General features: G+C 39.7%; 1 protein-coding gene across 13 annotated transcripts in view; it reads right to left on the bottom strand.

The window, feature by feature from the left end:
• SGMS2 (sphingomyelin synthase 2) overlaps positions 1–17,245 on the bottom strand; it is a 116,723-nt gene that overhangs the window by 41,317 nt on the left and 58,161 nt on the right. For 12 of the 13 annotated variants that reach the window (XR_004483187.2, XR_004483188.2, XM_049708831.1 and 9 more), the window contains 2 exons: positions 6,818–7,517; positions 3,295–3,412 (listed from right to left, as the gene is read on the bottom strand). Coding sequence is in view for 11 of the 13 variants with exons in the window: in XM_049708831.1 (XP_049564788.1) it covers positions 3,295–3,412; positions 6,818–7,272 (573 nt within the window). In the remaining 2 variants the exon portion in view is untranslated. Of the gene's footprint in view, positions 1–3,294; positions 3,413–6,817; positions 7,518–8,748; positions 9,072–17,245 lie in introns of those variants that run through there. The other variant, XM_049708835.1, reaches the window with a different exon arrangement.

Genomic DNA, 17,245 nt, shown 5'->3' with positions numbered 1-17,245 from the left:
GCATGCGCTTATCAGATCAGCCACAGACCTTCAGGAATTTCTGGTTGTGCGGTTGGTACAAACAACTGTCAACAATGAGATCAAACAGAAAGGTACATACACTCCGCCTGACCATTGTGTTCCCAGTTTAAAGAACACATTATTCATTTCAAAACTATAATAATATTTTTTTATCCACTGACCCACCCCAACTCAATACTCGAATTTTCTAAGGGCAGAAACACTTGAATTTCTTTACTAGAAAGAAATTTAGATGGATCAAAAGGCATAATTAAACCAGGAACTAAAATACTGCCACACATTCTCTTCTCCCCCCTTTGTTTTCTCCCCCCTTGATTCCATATGCCTTCACAGAACAGAGGAAGGACTCTCTTCTTGCTTTTTCTGTACTTTCTCAGTTCTTAATTCCTCAGTCCTGTCACTGCTATCTTAAGATGTCAGCTCATGCTCAGCATAAATGTTAAACAGAACTTCAAGAAAGGAAATTTTAAAAGAGGGCTGAAAGAAAACTGGAATGGGGAGGGTAATAGTGAGAGTTGGGATTAACAGATTATTTTCTAGTTCCGTTGTATTTCATTGAGGCCCTCTATCACACACCACTAAAGACTCTAGTTCCTCTTAATTTCCTCATTTTTCAGGCCCATTCTATGCCATTCCTGGTTGTGAAGCTGAAGATGTAGAAAACCAGGAAGAGAAGCATTGACCATAATAACCAAAACAGACAGAGCTCAGTGTTCTCAAGGGTTCCTCAAACTATGACCGCCACACAACATTTCCCACAGAAATAAATTAGGTACAAGAGAGCCCAACTTGGCTGCTGCCAAACCAGAAACCTTACCATCCACACCATCCCTTCAATTTAGAAGAGAAGTCCTTTGGACCTCTGTGGCCAGGATGAGAGGGAAGCTTTCTCAGGGAAAGGAATGTAGCTGTGCCAGCCCAACATGCCTGTGGCAAGAGGGGTTCGAGAAGCTAAATCATTTCATGTGAGTTCTAATAACTAGGTCAATATCTATTTGAACACAATTTTCGGAACTCAAATTTTGCAACGGCAAACTAAAACTTGGGTGTGTGGGATGAAGCAAATCGTTACGCCAAGGACTTAAAGTAAACCATAGGATAGAGAAGGGGGAAGACAACTGGAAAACTGTGGGAGCCAAGGATTTCACTAAGGGCCTATCACTGTGATGGCTTCTGTGATCACATCCACTAAGTAACAAGTGATGGGAGGCATCAGTGACTAGTCAGATAACCTTCCATAGCAAGTGGCTTCGGTATACACAGTTCTGCCATTGCTCTCAGTCACTAAGGGCATTCTATAGAGTCAGCAACAAAGGAGACAGGTAGATTATCTAACAGTTTTGTAACCACAAAAATCTAAGGAACACTCGACGCCAGCGGCTGAACCACATTTAGAATGCAATTCTGCCTCTTGCTCTGTAAGACCACATCACCTCTACTGAAACAAATTGATCTGCGTTTGTTTTACTGAACCACGATCCAGGCACCAATAGCCTGCTGCTGCTTCAGGAAAAGGTCTTAGGTCTTGACATCTGAACACAGGGGCTGTTCCCAGAGCTTCCACTGTGAACATTTGTAGCTTGGTTATCCAGCAGTACATTTGCTCTTGTGGCTTCTGAAAATTGCAACTTTTCCACAGAAGATAATCTTTACATGCTTTCTGTAATCATAGCAATTTATCCCTGCAAACCTCACCCGTTACTAGGATGGGCTTGCCTTCTTTCCTGTGGCCATTTCTTCATTTAACCCATTGCAATAACCCCTTAGAAGGGTTTATTATGCTTCTGAACTTCTCCCATGACTTAAATTAGTTTCACTAAAAATCAGTCAGTGTTTAAATTCAATATGTACACTTTCAATTACAGACACTTTCTGCTTTGATGGCTTTGGAAAATTATAGCTTCTCCAAACCACACCTATATTTGGTGAAGGAGACTGCTGACTTCTTCAGAACAACTCTATTTTTCCTTCCACCTTGGACATCTGCTTAGTGTTCAGTTAAATATGATAGACTTCATTCTCTTGCCCAGAAAGCACATGATTTGTAAGTTTCCTTTTTAAACCAGGGCACACTGGGGTCTAAGATGATTAACAGCTCTCTTGAGAAATGACTCTACCTGGAGAACCTATAAATCCTGCTTACAACAGTTTCAATATCCATTCTCACACTCTATCTCAGTGAAAGGCCACTCGATCTTTCCAGTTGCTAAAAACTTTGAGGTCATCCTTGACTTCTTTCTCTTAAACCCATATCCAACTTATTAGCACATCCTGTGGGCTCTACCTTCAAAATGTATCCTGAGTCAAACGGCTTCTCCTCATTTCCACTGCCACCACCAAGGTTCAAGTTCCTGCAATGGGCACAGAGGCCCTGTGAGATCTGTGGCTGCATCATCTCAACTCTTCATAACTCTATGCAGCCACACGTGTCTCCCTGCTCTTCCCTGAATGCACTATGATTAAGTTATTTCTTTGTCCTGGAGTTCTCACCCCATTCACACGGCTCACTCCCTCATCTTGGCTGCCCAAAAGCTTTCTTATTGAAGAAGTTTTCCTGACCACTCTATATATTAGTACCTACCCTCATAGACCCTTTCACCCTTACTCAGCTTTACTGTTCTCCATCTGATAGCCACCTGACTTACCACCATGTAACAAGTTATGACTTCATTTAACTGTCGCCATCCTTCAATAAGAATATACGTTCTCTAGGGGCTCAGTGGTTGAGAGTCTGCCTGCCGATGCAGGGGACACGGGTTCATGCCCCAGTCTGGGAAGATCCCACACGCCACAGAGCGGCTGGGCCCGTGAGCCATGGCCGCTGAGCCTGCGTGTCCGGAGCCTGTGCTCCGCAACGGGAGAGGCCACAACAGTGAGAGGCCCGCGTACCACAAAAAAAAAAAAAAAAAAAAAGAATATATGTTCTCGGAGAAGGAGAACTCTGTTTTGGTCATTGCTGTTACACAGTGCCTGGTATATAACAGGAACTTAATACTTTCAAAGTGAATTCATGAACGAGTAAATGAGAAGGCAAAAATGCAGAGTCAAAGACCCAATAGTAACTTCCAGTTAGCAGAAAATGAATTTTTTATGCACAAACATATAAGTTTTATGAACACATTTTAATGTTTCCCCCCAAAATCTAAAGCAAAACAAAATATGCTAGATTTCAATTAACATATATGAACGTGTCTAGGAGAATGCATAACAGAGAGCAGGTGTTCAATCACTGTTTGCTTAATGTCCTCTAAATGGTAATTCAGAGGGGCTTACCTTTGGAGCACACTGGAAATGCATTCCAGGCACAGGGAGAGTAGTAACGTACATCGTGATACAGCGATATAGGTACAAAGTTCCAATGATAAAAAAGAATCTGCGCCCCACTATTGACCTAAAGGAAAAACAGGGATGGGGAAAAATAGGTTTACTGGGGTTTTTTGCTCCTAAGGCAACATAAAATAATGTTTAACAGAATAAAGAATGATTGTAGTTTTCAGAAGTGAAGATTCACATACTGCAATTAATCTAGGTGGGTTGGGCCCCAAAGGAAGGAGTCTCTGAGGAGAGGGGGGTGTTAAAGTAGATTAAGGGTTTTACACAACTACAACTCCTAAAAAAAGGCCCTCTTTGCCCGAGAATTCAATGAACCTCTCTACGTTGTCAGTCAACTCACTGCATTAATAAACCCCCTCTTGAGAACACAGCAGAGGTATAAGCGAGCCACGGTCACAGAGGAATTAACTAATGAGCTAACGTGATACGACATAATTGGGCACACAGGGAAATGGGACAACTCTTTTAACCTAAGTTATATAAGCAAGGTTTATTTGGAGACTATCCAAAAATATTCTGACAACTTAGGCATGAACTATTTTGTCTGTAACTATAGAGGTTTTCAGAGAATTATATTTTGAAGATGTTCACAGTGTCCTCGTGCATTTAAGGACATTTAAGAGTGAAGCTGTAAACTGATTAGTTTACCTTGATTTTATGCAATCTTGATCAAAAGAGGTTAAAAAAAAAAAAAAGAATCCCACAAGTCCTTTTTCACTTTATATGTTTCGGTGAAGACAGTTGTCTTGACTAACATTAGTCCCTGTCCTTCGCCCCCTAAGTCGTCAGTCTAAGGCAGTGGTTCCCAGAAGCTGGCTTTGAGCACACTGTCCTCCAAAGGGAAGGGTTCTGCCCATCTGCACCACTGTCTCTTGGGTACCTGAATGGGCATCAAGAATTCTGAAGATGACTGTTGTGTAGTTGGAGGTGGGCCTATAAACTCTGGGCTCTGTAAAGATGGCTGGGATCCACAAAGCCCCTAGAATTACTAGTTATAACTTCCCTAGTACACAAAATATGTTACTCCAGGTCTCCCATTTTCAGAGCTCTCAAACTTCCAAAAGCAGTGATCAAAAACCTCTGGAAAAACAGGCAATTTTAGGCATGTGGAATATTTTAAGTTTCCTCCAAGACTGTGGTCTGCCATGGATCAAGGTCTAATTCAGGTTACTGTTGGGACTTCTAAAGCATCGTGTACAAATATAATTTTAGCTGCCTGTCTCCAAGAGCTATTTTAAGGAGATTCCAGGGTTTCTGGGGTCAACATATAGAGAGAAACACCTTGACTAGTTGATGAAAGTATCTATTTCTTGCAAGGCATTTCTTTCAAAGGCTTGCTATTCTAGCCCTGCCTTTTCTAGTACTGAAAAGGAACAGGTAATGAACATTGCTGAATGCTTCCACTTGGTTAAGTGAAAAACTATTCTCCCTTTGATTCAAACCCAGGTTCAAAAAGAGTGCTGAATGGTGCTCCATGCTGTTAGACAAGGTGAAGTAATAAGCAGGAATTATTATGGGTCAATTATATTCATTCCAGTATTCAGAGTTCAGCTGTACTCAGAACACAAAATTAACTTAAGAGGTGAAACATGCACTCTGCAGCCTTATTTAAAGAACTACTGCCAGTGATTTTTTTCCCCCCATAGCTTTCAAGGTGTTTTAAGTGAGAGAGTGAGAGGGAAAGAGAGAGAACAACTAGAATTTCTTATTCAGCTGGAATGTTCAAAACGGGTTATAAAAATTACTCTACCAGTTATTACAATATAAGATCCAATTCTATATGAAAAGTAAAAAGGAAAATTAGTGTCATTTCCCCAAGTTTTTGCTGGTGGATTGTGACCCAAACAGTAGCTATCATTAAAACATGCGGCTGGCCTGTGTGAAAACAAGTTTTGACACGGTAAAACCGAAGCTGGCACTGGAGAGACAGGTAACAACTGTCCTCTACGTGAAGATGCAAATACACGAAGACTGTACTGCAGGCTGGAAGCCAGCTACTTACCCGGCCCTGGGAAATTTCTCTTTCACACACATATACAAATAAAACTTTGCTCTAAAACAAAGGAGAGAGCAACTATCTTATAGTTGCTATAAGCAGTCTCTCTTATATTCAGTGTCAATTCCAGACACTAAAAAGGAAAACACTAAAGTTCAACTGCTACACTGTTTGCTTTTAGCATAAAGCACGTTATAACTAACAACTTTAGCATAAAGTTCCCCTACTAAGTAAAAGACAATTGACAGCTATGTCTTTTACTTATACATTATTAAGAGAAATATTTTAAAGAAAATGCTTAGGAATGACTTCAGTTTGTGGAATAAGTTTTCAAACCTGCACACCTGCATGTGGGGAACTCTTTAACAAAAATAGACTGAACTCTTCAAATCTCAAAGCAACAACCAATTGAAAGAACAATATAGCGTAAATTCCTTCTTCAAAAAATGATCTTGTGGCATTGCTACTGAAACCCTATTTGACTCTGAAGTGTATGGACTATGTTAGTATGTATTACGCTTTCAAAAGCCTCCGTTTATGGGCAATGTTTTAATTAAACTTATATTTGTGATTTAATTATTAGAATCTTAGTAGAGAAAAAACATCTGAATGATGGCTGAGGAGAAAAGAGGAATTGAGGGGCCTTTTTTCTTAATGGAGTAGCAGTCAGAATTCAACAGGGAAGCAGAAATAACCACCTCCGAGCTGTGTCCTATTTTTAAGTATCTTCAAAGCAAAAGTACCTAGCTTACTACACTTGCTGATTCCTGCTATTCTAAACTGGGAAGACTGAAACCAATGAACTAAGTGCTCCTTTGTGATGGCTTGAGGAAACCAGAAGGCACGTTTACTTTAGAAATCTAAAACCCAAACCGCATGGACCCAGTTCTAAATGCAGTTTATTAAACAAACTCTTGTGACTGGATTGCCAAAAGGCAAAAGGAAAAGGCATGTAAAATTCGAGAACTCTTGAAGAGAGGCAAACCTCAAAGCCTGCAATTGACTACAGACCAATATAGTCATCACATTATGAGTAATAGAGAAAAAAGCTCCCCAGCCTACAACTTTCCCCACCTGTCAAGAGCCTGGAATAACACAAGCATGATGAAGTGAATGTTATTCCTCTCCAAGGCTCTTAATGTATCATGCAAATACCAGAGTGCCAAGTTGCTTGAAATTAGAACTGCACCTTCAATTTACAAAGTCTGAATCATCCACCACAGTACTTCTGCACCTTCACACACAGTTGCCACTTTCATACAGTTGCTCAATAAATGCTTATGGAATAATGACTGGATTTATTCAAGGTTGTAGATCTTTCTATTGATTCTTTTCATTAAGTGCCTGGATAAATAAGAATTTATCAGATAAAACCGATAAAACCGAGACAGATCATTTCAATTACACACCGGCTCACTAAAATATAAACTCACGGCAAATCCCCAAAACATGTTAGACCTTACTTACTTGTATCTCAGAAATAGCCACTGGGTGATCCATAATCCAACTAATATAATTCCATTTATTTCTGATACAGAAAATGCCCATTTCACCCGGTCTATGTAATCAAAAAACTTGTCTGGGAGTGGAGGGCTGAGCTCCTTGGGAGGGACCCTCTCGTGCACAACCGTGATCATGACAGTTGTCAGGACGAGGTTGAAAAGAGCGTACACGAAGGCAATGCCCGTTTTCCACCACTCTAGGGGAAATTTGTTCCTCGATTCCGTGGGCATAGCAATTTGGATATAGTCCGGGTACTTTTTGGTGCCCTTTCGCAACCCATTGGATAAACTCTTAGGTTTACCATTGCCATTTTTGTTCTCTTCTTCAACAGGTTCAGCAGGTCTTGCGTAAGTGTTTGCAGGATCGTTGGTTTGGTTTTCCATATGTTCTTCAAGTTTTGCTGTCTCTATGATATCCATTGTCCTCCGGTCTTCAGATCAAAAAGGAGATGGTAAAGTTCTTGTTCTTTGTGGAAACTCAACTTTTTTTAATCCTTCTACTGCCAAGATCAACATGGACTCTTACAACTGATTCTGTTTCCTAGTACAAAACATAGAGGGTCTCCATTGGACTACTGTTCCTCCTGGGCAACCATCTGCTGTACATTCACCGTTTTCAGGAAAGGAAGCCAATTTTCTTTCCCCCAAAGATGTTACTATCCCACCTGTAAAAACAAAACACAACTATATTCAGAAACTGTGCTTGTCCAGTTGTCAAGCATCCAAAACAAAAACGTTATCAAAATAAGGAAACAAATACCAAAGCCATTTGCTTTATAAATGTATCGTCAGATACATAGTTAAAGCTGCTGAGATGATGTTTATTTATAAAATATTGAGGGATTTCCCTTGTGGCGCAGTGGTTTAGAATCCACCTGCCAATGCAGGGGACATAGGTTCAAGCCCTGGTCTGGGAAGATCCCACATGCCGTGGAGCAACTAAGTCTGTGTGCCACAACTACTCAGCCTTTGCTCTAGAGCCCGTGAGCCACAACTACAGAGCCCATGTGCCACAACTACTGAAGCCTGTGTGCCTAGAGCCCGTGTTCCACAAGCCACCACAATGAGAAGTCCGCGCACCACAATGAAGAGTAGCCACCTCTCGTCGCAACTAGAGAAAGTCCACACACAGCAACAAAGACCCAACACAGGCAAAAATAAATAAATAAAATTTAAAAATAAATAAATAAAAATAAAACATTGAATTGTTTCATCTTGGAATTCTTCTCTTTTTGAGCTGATGTCAGTATAAATAGGAAAATTTTAATAAACAATTCCTTTTAAATTTCTATAAATAAAAGTCAGGACCCAGCACTGCAAACACTTCATGTCAGGACCCAGCACTGCAAACACTTCATCAGACACTATCACTTGTTGCAAACCATGAAGTCATAATAAGCTAGAACCCACCCAGAGATCACATCATTCCTTCCTAAGACTGGGTCTTTTCTATGAACCTTAAAGGGTAAAAAAACTGTGATGAATTGCTTACATGCATAGAATAATTGTTATTCTCTGCATTTGTCAAAATGGTCAACTTTCTACTTTCATATTAAAAACTGGAATCTTTTTAAGTGACTACTTTTCAGAACATATTCAAGAACTATGCATTCAAGATCCTTGAAATGGCACTACCTCTGTTTATCCTTTTATATTCAGAGATGCACACCATACAGAAGGAAAACTGACAGCCTTCAAAATAACACAGTGAAAAGATACACAAAGCCTTATTAGCTATGCCCATTTAGGGAGAAATTCTCCTCATTACTGGAAGGATAAAATAATTCACTACAACTAACATGGTAAATTAGTAACTGACAACATTTCGATACAGTCACCACAATTTCTACCAAACAACAGAAACGTGGACCCAGAGGACCAGCTCGGGGCACTTACCCACCACGACACCAGTGATGAAAGGTGCCCTCTGCTTAAAGCTCCACAGGCTCTAAAGAGTGAAGATTTCTCCACAACACAGCACCAGCACCACCTCTTTTATATGTGGCAGCAACACGGCCCCAGCTGTTGTCAATTTAGGAAAGCAGTATTTTCGGCCCAATCCAGAACCCAGCCGCCTGAAGAAGTTTTCAAACCTCGTAATTAGTCCCCACCCAGAATACACTGCACAACTTAAGCACAATCCTTTGCATTTTAAAGACCTCCCCTTCAGGGTAACTTCAGGGGAGAAAAATAGGGAGGAGGAAAAACTCAAAGTGGTGACAGCTAAGCCTTTGTTTAACGAAAGAAAAAGGAAAAAAAAAAGTTAAAATGGCACAGTCAGTATGGACAAGCAATATTTCTTAACAGTTGTGAATGGCAAATAGATGATCAACCACAAATGTTTATTGTGCACCTAAATGTCCCAGCACTGAGGAATATGTGGGTGCAATTAAAAGGAGTTTGAAGGAAAAAAAAACAAACACTGACCTGAACATTCACCCAAAGAGCTTGAAGTTTAGCTGAAGAGACGGAACTAAAATAGCAAAACTTTGGAGAAGACTGACTGGCATATTGTTAAGACGAAGAAGGATGAGGTGGATCGCTAGATCAAAATGTAGCCTTAGGGCTTCCCTGGTGGTGCAGAGGTTGAGAGTCCGCCTGCCGATGCAGGGGACACGTGTTCGTGTCCCGGTCCGGGAAGATCCCAATGCCGCAGAGTGGCTGGGCCCGTGAGCCATGGTCGCTGAGCCTGCGCGTCCGGAGCCTGTGCTCCGCAACGGGAGAGGCCACAACAGTGAGAGGCCCGCGTACCGCAAACAAAAAAAAAGAAAAAACGTAGCCTTAGCTGTATCCCTAAAGAAGTGTCCACAGAAAGTCACTGTCCATTTCCGAGGAAGCGAAAGCAAGAGGAAAGTTAGTCTGGCAGGGAAACAGAAGAGATGGAGATTGGCTAAGAGGTAGTACCAAAAATTTTGGACCTCTCACCTTTCTACCGTTCTGCCCCTGTGAAAAGCCCCCAGATACTAATGCATCAGAGCAGGGTGAGAAAGGACCAGGGCCCCTCTCTGTGAAAGAAGACTGACAGAGATTCTCTTTAGTGCCCTAGCTCAGTGTTGTAGGACAAGTATAAAGAACAGGTGCCTGAGTAAGGCATTTTCAAAAACAAACCTTCAACACCATGGACAACTACTTCTAATGGAGGTACCAAAGCACTAACTCAGCCACTGCCTGTCTCTCGTTAGCAGCTCAGGCTACACCACTCATAGCATCTTGCCAAACTAATATCCAAATTCCATCCAACTTTACTACTACACATCTGCTCCGAGCCTGGTGTCTATAGGGGTAAGAATCTTGTTGATTTTGAAACCCAAGTCCACCAGCGGACATACAGATGGTCTTTAAAAAGGTAGCTACCTAGTTCTAGAATACAGAATGTAGAACAGCAGAAAACAGTTACTTTTTTTTTTTTTTTAAAGAGGAAGCGTTCAGCTATCCACCTCCTGGGACAACTGTGAGAATGACTGAAATAATTAATCCTGAAGAGCTTTGTGCTCCTGGGAGCAATAGCATTCTGTGAGTACAAAGCCCATTTATCAACATTTAGTGGCGGGATTGATATTTTCCTTGGGGTTTCATCAAGAGGATTAAGTATACAAAGCACATTCATCATGTGTCAGCCAATCTTGAGATGCAATGTTTATCATCAAGATGATGATTACAACATACTCATCCCTATGGTGAGACTTTCCTACCAGTAAGGATCTGGAAAGTGACAAAAGCCACAATAGTTCCTCTTGAGGGATGGCAATCCCATTAGGTCACTTGTTTAGGGTACTCTGTCAGAGCACAAAGCAGACGAAAGGATTTCCGAGTTCTCTTACATTGCAATATATACTGGAAGTTAGTCTAGATAATATTTTAAAAGTTCAAAATCTCTATAGATTAATCTTTCTTTTGAAGGCAACTGTGAAACTCTGAAACTTATAGTACAATGATACTGTTTTACTAGGTTTTGCTTTTGTTTTTAAGAACTAAGTATGATCTACTCCAGAAATACAAGGAAGGTTTCAAATTAGGAAATGACTAATTTGTACTTTATTAAATACAAAAAAGAAATGTAAACAGAAAAGATACGATCATCTTGAGTGAAGTTAAAAAAGGCAGTTGATAAAATTCAGTATCCACTTGATTTGGGGGAGAGAAAGTACTCAGTAGTAGGAACAGAAGTATGTATATAGCTGTGCTCTTTCAATGCCAATATCGCTATTTTAGCTGTGTCATATGTGTTCTAATATCTAGTGGAAAAAATCCTCCACTTTTCACCCCTAAGGGAACTTCAGGATCTTTCTGTCAAATTACAAGAAAATACATAATTTTGCTTCTATGTTTTATTTCACCTCTATTATACCATAAAGGGTTTGATCTTACCATATTAGTATACAACATTAGTCATTTTCTCTTAATAATCCCAATAGTATTTTTCCTGTAATTTGACAAAAAATGATTCTAAGGTTCATCAGGGAGTGAAAATGAGGGCAGCAGTAGAAGGTTTGTACCAGTAGATATTAGACTACATTATACAACCAATATTGGGGTAATGGTACCCAGTCATTCTATTTTGGGAATTTATCCCAAGGAGATAAGGATGTACACAAAATGTTTCTACAAATATGCTTTCAACACAGTTATTTATAAGAGCAAATTGGAAACAGCCTAATATCCATCAACAGGGGATTAAATAAATTATAGCCATGTTAATACTCTATTTTGATATAGTAACTACAGAATTGTGAGACAAGTATATTAATACTATAAGAAGGATGCAGTATCCAATTAAGTACAGACTTAGATATGAATAGGAGGTGTAGGACCTCAGCAATTCATATCAGAGGTTATGGTTTACCAAAAAAATAGGAAAGGGGCCACGTGACAGAGGTTCAAGGCTCGAAGAAAAGGTGCAAGTGTGAGACTCGTGACTCACTCCCAGGTCTGATCTGAAGCTCACGGACAGCATCCCACAGAAGAGGTTAAATGCAGGCATGAGCTCCAGCTGACAGGCTTAGAAATGCTTTGCTTGTTAAATTTGTATGTTGGCCTCCTTGTGCATTTGCAGTGGTTAAGAAGATAGATGTATTAAACATGTAAACGTAGTTTAAACATTAAGGAAACTTATCTAAGTTTATATGTGGGTTTCAATGGTTAAAAAGATGTAAGCTGTTAAAGATAGAGGTTAAACATTGACCAAAGACCATGTGGTACCAACATTTACAAATTGCAATTCTGAATGAAAGAGATTTAGGCGTTGTTTAAAGGCTTAAGAAAAACAAGGTCCTGAAACAGAGTTGAAGATCAATGGAAACAAAAGAGCTGATGAGTTTCTTAACAGACATTAAGCTTTCTCAGCCCTTAAAACAGAAAACCCAGTGGTCACCTTAAAGCCATTAAAAAGTCAAGTTGTAGAATAAAATGGCCACAATATAATAGCCCTCAGCAAATGTTACTATGTGCCAGGTACTGTGCTTTGTGTAATATCTAATTATTCCTCATAACAATGCTAGGAAATATTTTAAAGAAAAGAAATTGAGATAAGTGAGCTGCTCAAGGTCAGACAGGTAGGAAGTGGCAGAGCTCAGATTTGAACCAGGAATCCAATCTCAGGAGTCCCTGTTCTTAATACCACATCACTACCTCTAGTGCATTACATATTATAGGTCAACAACACAGTCAGTGAAAAAGATTAGGACTTCCCTAGTGGCACAGTGGTTAACAATCCACCTGCCAACGCAGGGGACACGGGTTCGAGCCCTGGTCTGGGAAGATCCCACATGCCGCGGAAACAACTAAGCCCATGTGCCACTACTGAGCCTGTGCTCTAGAGCCCGTGAGCCATAACTACTGAGCCCCCATGCCACAACTACTAAAGCCTGCGCGCCTAGAGCCCACGCTCCGCAACAAGAGAAGCCACCGCAATGAGAAGCCTGCGCACCGCAACGAAGAGTAGCCCCCGCCCGTGAGCCACAACTACTGAGCCTGCGCGTCTGGAGCCTGTGCTCCGCAACAAGAGAGGCTGCGATAGTGAGAGGCCCACGCGCTGCAATGAAGAGTGGCCCCCGCTTGCCACAACTAGAGAAAGCCCTCGCACAGAAACGAAGACCCAACACAGCCAAAAATAAATAAATTAATAATTTTAAAAAATTGTGTTAAATGTTAAAAAAAAAAAAGAGTAGGCCCCGCTCGCCGCAACTAAAGAAAGCCCGCACGGAGCCTCGAAGACCCAACACAGCCATAAATAAATAAATAAATTTGTTAAAAAAAAAAAAAAAGATTGAGACAATCAATGACAAGCTTTTTTAAAACAGAGAGATACATAAAATACATAGGAAAGTCTCCAGATAACATTACAGGCGTTTTTAAATCTTCATAATTTTGCAAAAATTAATATAAACTTAGAAAAAATTTAATATATAAATCACCTCTCTTGGGGGGGAGAGGGAAGGAGCCTGTTAAGTATTTCCCTGTTACCCATACTTGCCATTTAATTATAATTACCGTAACTAACAAACCACTATATTACATTTATAATATAGGTATATTGCTATGTTAACAGCATCCACTTTAGCTAAGAAGTTTTATGCCTATAAAAGTTTTTGCAGAGACCAAGACATCTTAGCTTTTCCTTATTAACATTCTTAGAGCTTAATTTACCTGTAAAAATCCTCCTGCCTAAAATGGACAGGCATTAATATGCTTACAGAAACAAGGGTGCTTGTGAGTCACGGCATTCTAATTTCAGAAACACCCATAAAATTTGTTAAATATTTTTACTAACAAGTTCTTGAAAACTGAAAAGAAGATCCACTGTTTATTCAAAAATTATTGCGTATATTTGTGAAATACTTTCCCAACAAAAGGAACACAGAAAAGAGGCCTTGTCATACCATTACAGGTCCCACATCTGTACAAGTATGATAGATTTAAATTAGGGAAACGGACAGGTGGGTAAGGTGGCTTGTGACACTCTTCTGAGAATGGACTGGGGGAAAAAAAACTTTTTTTTTTTTTTTTAAATTTAAAAGATAGAATTGAAAAAGCAGCTACCCATGACTATAATTCTGAACTCTGGAAGAGATATGCTCGGGTAGAGAATAGACGTTTTGATTTTCGGTACTAATTTACTATCTCACACTAAGGTAGACTGGACAACTATAGTTCTGCATCCAGTTGTTATAAAAGAAAGACTCAGCCTATCAATAGTGGTTGCTGGTGGGAATGGAGAGTGACGGCAAACAGGCTGGAAGTTTCTTTGGGGGAATGATGGAAATGTTCTAAAATTAGATCGTGACAATGATTGCACAATTCTGTAAATTTACTAAAAATCATTTAATTGTATCCTTAAAACACATGAATTTTATAGGATGAAAGTTATAACTCAATTAAGTTTTTTTAAAAGCTATAGCCCATGGAGATATATGGTTTCTAAAGAATTAGAAACCAGGGACTAACCCATGTTCTGTTCTCATATTCCAGGCTCGCTTATCCCTTTAAAGTGCTGTACTTACCAGCTGAGCACTTCTTGAGCAGTGACTTGGAAATAACACACATTTTAAAGTTTTCTACACACAGGATCAAGAACAAGCCAATAAAATGCAAACTGTTTTACAAAATTTGTGTAAACTGCTTCAAAAATAAACTTGTAACTAAATAATATGAAGTGACAAAAAACAGAAGGATTTTCTAACAGAATTCAGCAAAATTTACTATGAGTTGGATCCCAAGGAAAAAGAGACGATCTGTTTTCTTTCTCACCAAAAAAAAAAAAAAATTGATCCCTTTAACTGGCAAGGTAGACCATTTAATACTTGTTGAAATGCATACTACTTATTTACACAGAGCAAATATTAGCTGTGCAAATTTGAAAACAAATTGTGGGACTGGGAGTATTTCACAGGAAGGGATAATCTGTAGTCCACAGGGCAGCCTGAGAGGGCGGTACGGCACTCAGCCTGGAGCAACTGTTTCTGACATCACTAAGTTTGATAGAATAAAATACCTTCACGAAAACCTGACATGCAAAATGTTTCATAGGATGTTTTAATTCTACTTCCTGTTCACCTTTTTATTTGTGGCTGGAGAATTCCGAAGATCAGATCTGATTCCAGGAGAGGACTCTTAAAGAGAGGTGGAGACCCAGGGAAAGACAACTTAACAATCCCTGGTACAATGTGGAACATGTGGTAAGGAGAATGAACGAACAAATGAATAAAGGAATGAGGGGGTAGATGAACAGATTAGATTAGATTAGATAAGTAAACACACAGACAGACAGGACCCTGAAGAGAGAAGAGGGCTGTAAAACAAGGTGAAAGACTAGGGAATATTTAAATAATCCTTTGTATTTCTTTGGGAAATACCCTAAATCAGAGGTTTTGAGAGTTAAGGGGTAGAGTGGGGGAACATCACACATTTTCCCCAAATACTGGATTACGCCTGCCCCAAACCCCTTTCCCCACCTCCATTCCTGATACATCTAGGCGCTTAGAGAACTTCTGGAGGATGGGGGTGGCTGGGCTTTCCAGGTGGTTTCTTCCTCCTTTGCCTGGGTGTCTTCAGTGTTGAGAAAAAAGAACAAGGCAGGCATATTTTACTTCCCACCCCTTTATGAATTCACAGCCAGTATGATAAACCCATGTCCCCGGAGAATAAGTAAGGCGGGTTGAAGGTTTGTGTTTGTGGTAAAATGCTTATAACTACTTCAGCAGGTAAGCAAAAGAAGTCCCCAATAATTTAAACAAAGACATTTGTACTTTTAACAACCTGAACTGTGATTCTGTTAATTCCCGAGCAACCCTGCCAGAGAGATGTTTGGTCAGAGAATCATTCTGCGCTAACTGGTACCACCGGCTCCATGTTTAATGGTCAAACAAAAGCTGCTGGCACTGGTTTAGTAGAAACACTCTGGGGGCTTTATCACAAAGGTTAAATCTAACAGCCTAACTGAACAACAGTGGTAATTATGTTTCTCCATTCCTAGCTTTCCTTATATACCCCAAAGGTTTATATACCTAGAAACTGATTCCCGTAGGTTTTAATACTTATTACTCTGTAATAGGAGTCTGCACAGATTACCTACTGAAGTGAGAGGTTTCTGAAAACCATTAAAAAACTACTCCATTTAATATTTTTAAATGACAGTGGAGCTTACATGTTCTCCCAACAACAGTGGCTGGTTTGAGAGAGAAATGCGGAAGCTAGGTCTAAGAGCTTAACACTATACTCCCAAACCACACACCATTTTATAAACTATATTAGAGATCTCATGCTACACAAATAAATAGACCACAAAGTCAACAGTATATTTCTTTGTCAACAACAAATTTTCTAGATTTGTTGGAAGCATAGTATCTTAAATATTATAGGAAAACCATGAGAAGAAAAAAAAGATAGTTCCTTAAAAATAATTTCATAATTCTTTCCTTTAATAAAGCTCCTTTACTACATGCCTTTCAGATTATTATAAAATACACCTGTTGATTTCTCCCTCTACCACGTGGTGACCAAACTTTGTGTATATTTTATACAATTTCAAAAGTTTGCATAAAATACTATTAACAGGCTATTTAAATGAGTATTCAAAAAAATGACATCTTGAAACTTTGCTTGCTGTTCGCTAGTACATTAGAAGACAATATTAACACTTTGTTTTGAGATTTGAGTGCAATCACCTTTAAGCAAGAATCCATAGAAAGGAGTTAAATAATCCTGCTCAAGTATGGAGGCAAAGGCCAGACTTCAGCAGAAACATTTAACCCGGAGCTTGCGGTTAGTACGCTTAGTACATTTCATAGTTGTAAACAGAGGCAGATGTCTAAGAACAGGAAGCTTACTCAATCCCCAGTGCTGCTTCAGAAACTGCACCTAGGTACACTTTAACACAATTTCCTTGTAGAGGTCTAAAGTCTACAATTAGGACAGTGCAATATGTATTTAAAATACAATGGGTTACTTGTTATTATATTTCTGCTTAGTGCTCTGTACCAACGAAACAAGTGCAAAAAATCGCTTAATATAGCCTAAGATGTTAAGGGGAACACTTCCTGTTAGCAAGAATTAAACGCTGAAAAATTAAGGAAAAGGAAGTTTCTAGAATCTGCACCTTCAGCAGGTTAGTCCCATCTGCTTGCTGCAATTTAGGTGTGGTGTTCTACAGGCTTTGGTAGAGGGCAAAGGCAAGTGGGGAGCAGGAAGGCTAGACAACTCTTTGGGTTTTAAAGTCCTGTGCTGCAGCCCATCTGGCATCCTCAGGGCAGAGTACGGTTTCATATAAGGAAAGGACAAAGTAGGAAAAGAAAGCAAGCATGGAAGACCCAGAAAGGTCTGTATAAAGCCCTCATTTCTCATTCTCTTATGCCAACCACAAAAAGGTTTTTTCGCAATGACTGGCCGAATAAGCCAT

Source organism: Orcinus orca, chromosome 4, assembly GCF_937001465.1.
Source record: "Orcinus orca chromosome 4, mOrcOrc1.1, whole genome shotgun sequence".
NCBI classification, from domain to species: Eukaryota; Metazoa; Chordata; class Mammalia; order Artiodactyla; family Delphinidae; genus Orcinus; species Orcinus orca.
The sequence above is the reverse complement of the archived record's forward strand: the minus strand, read 5'-3'. Positions and strand labels throughout refer to the sequence as shown.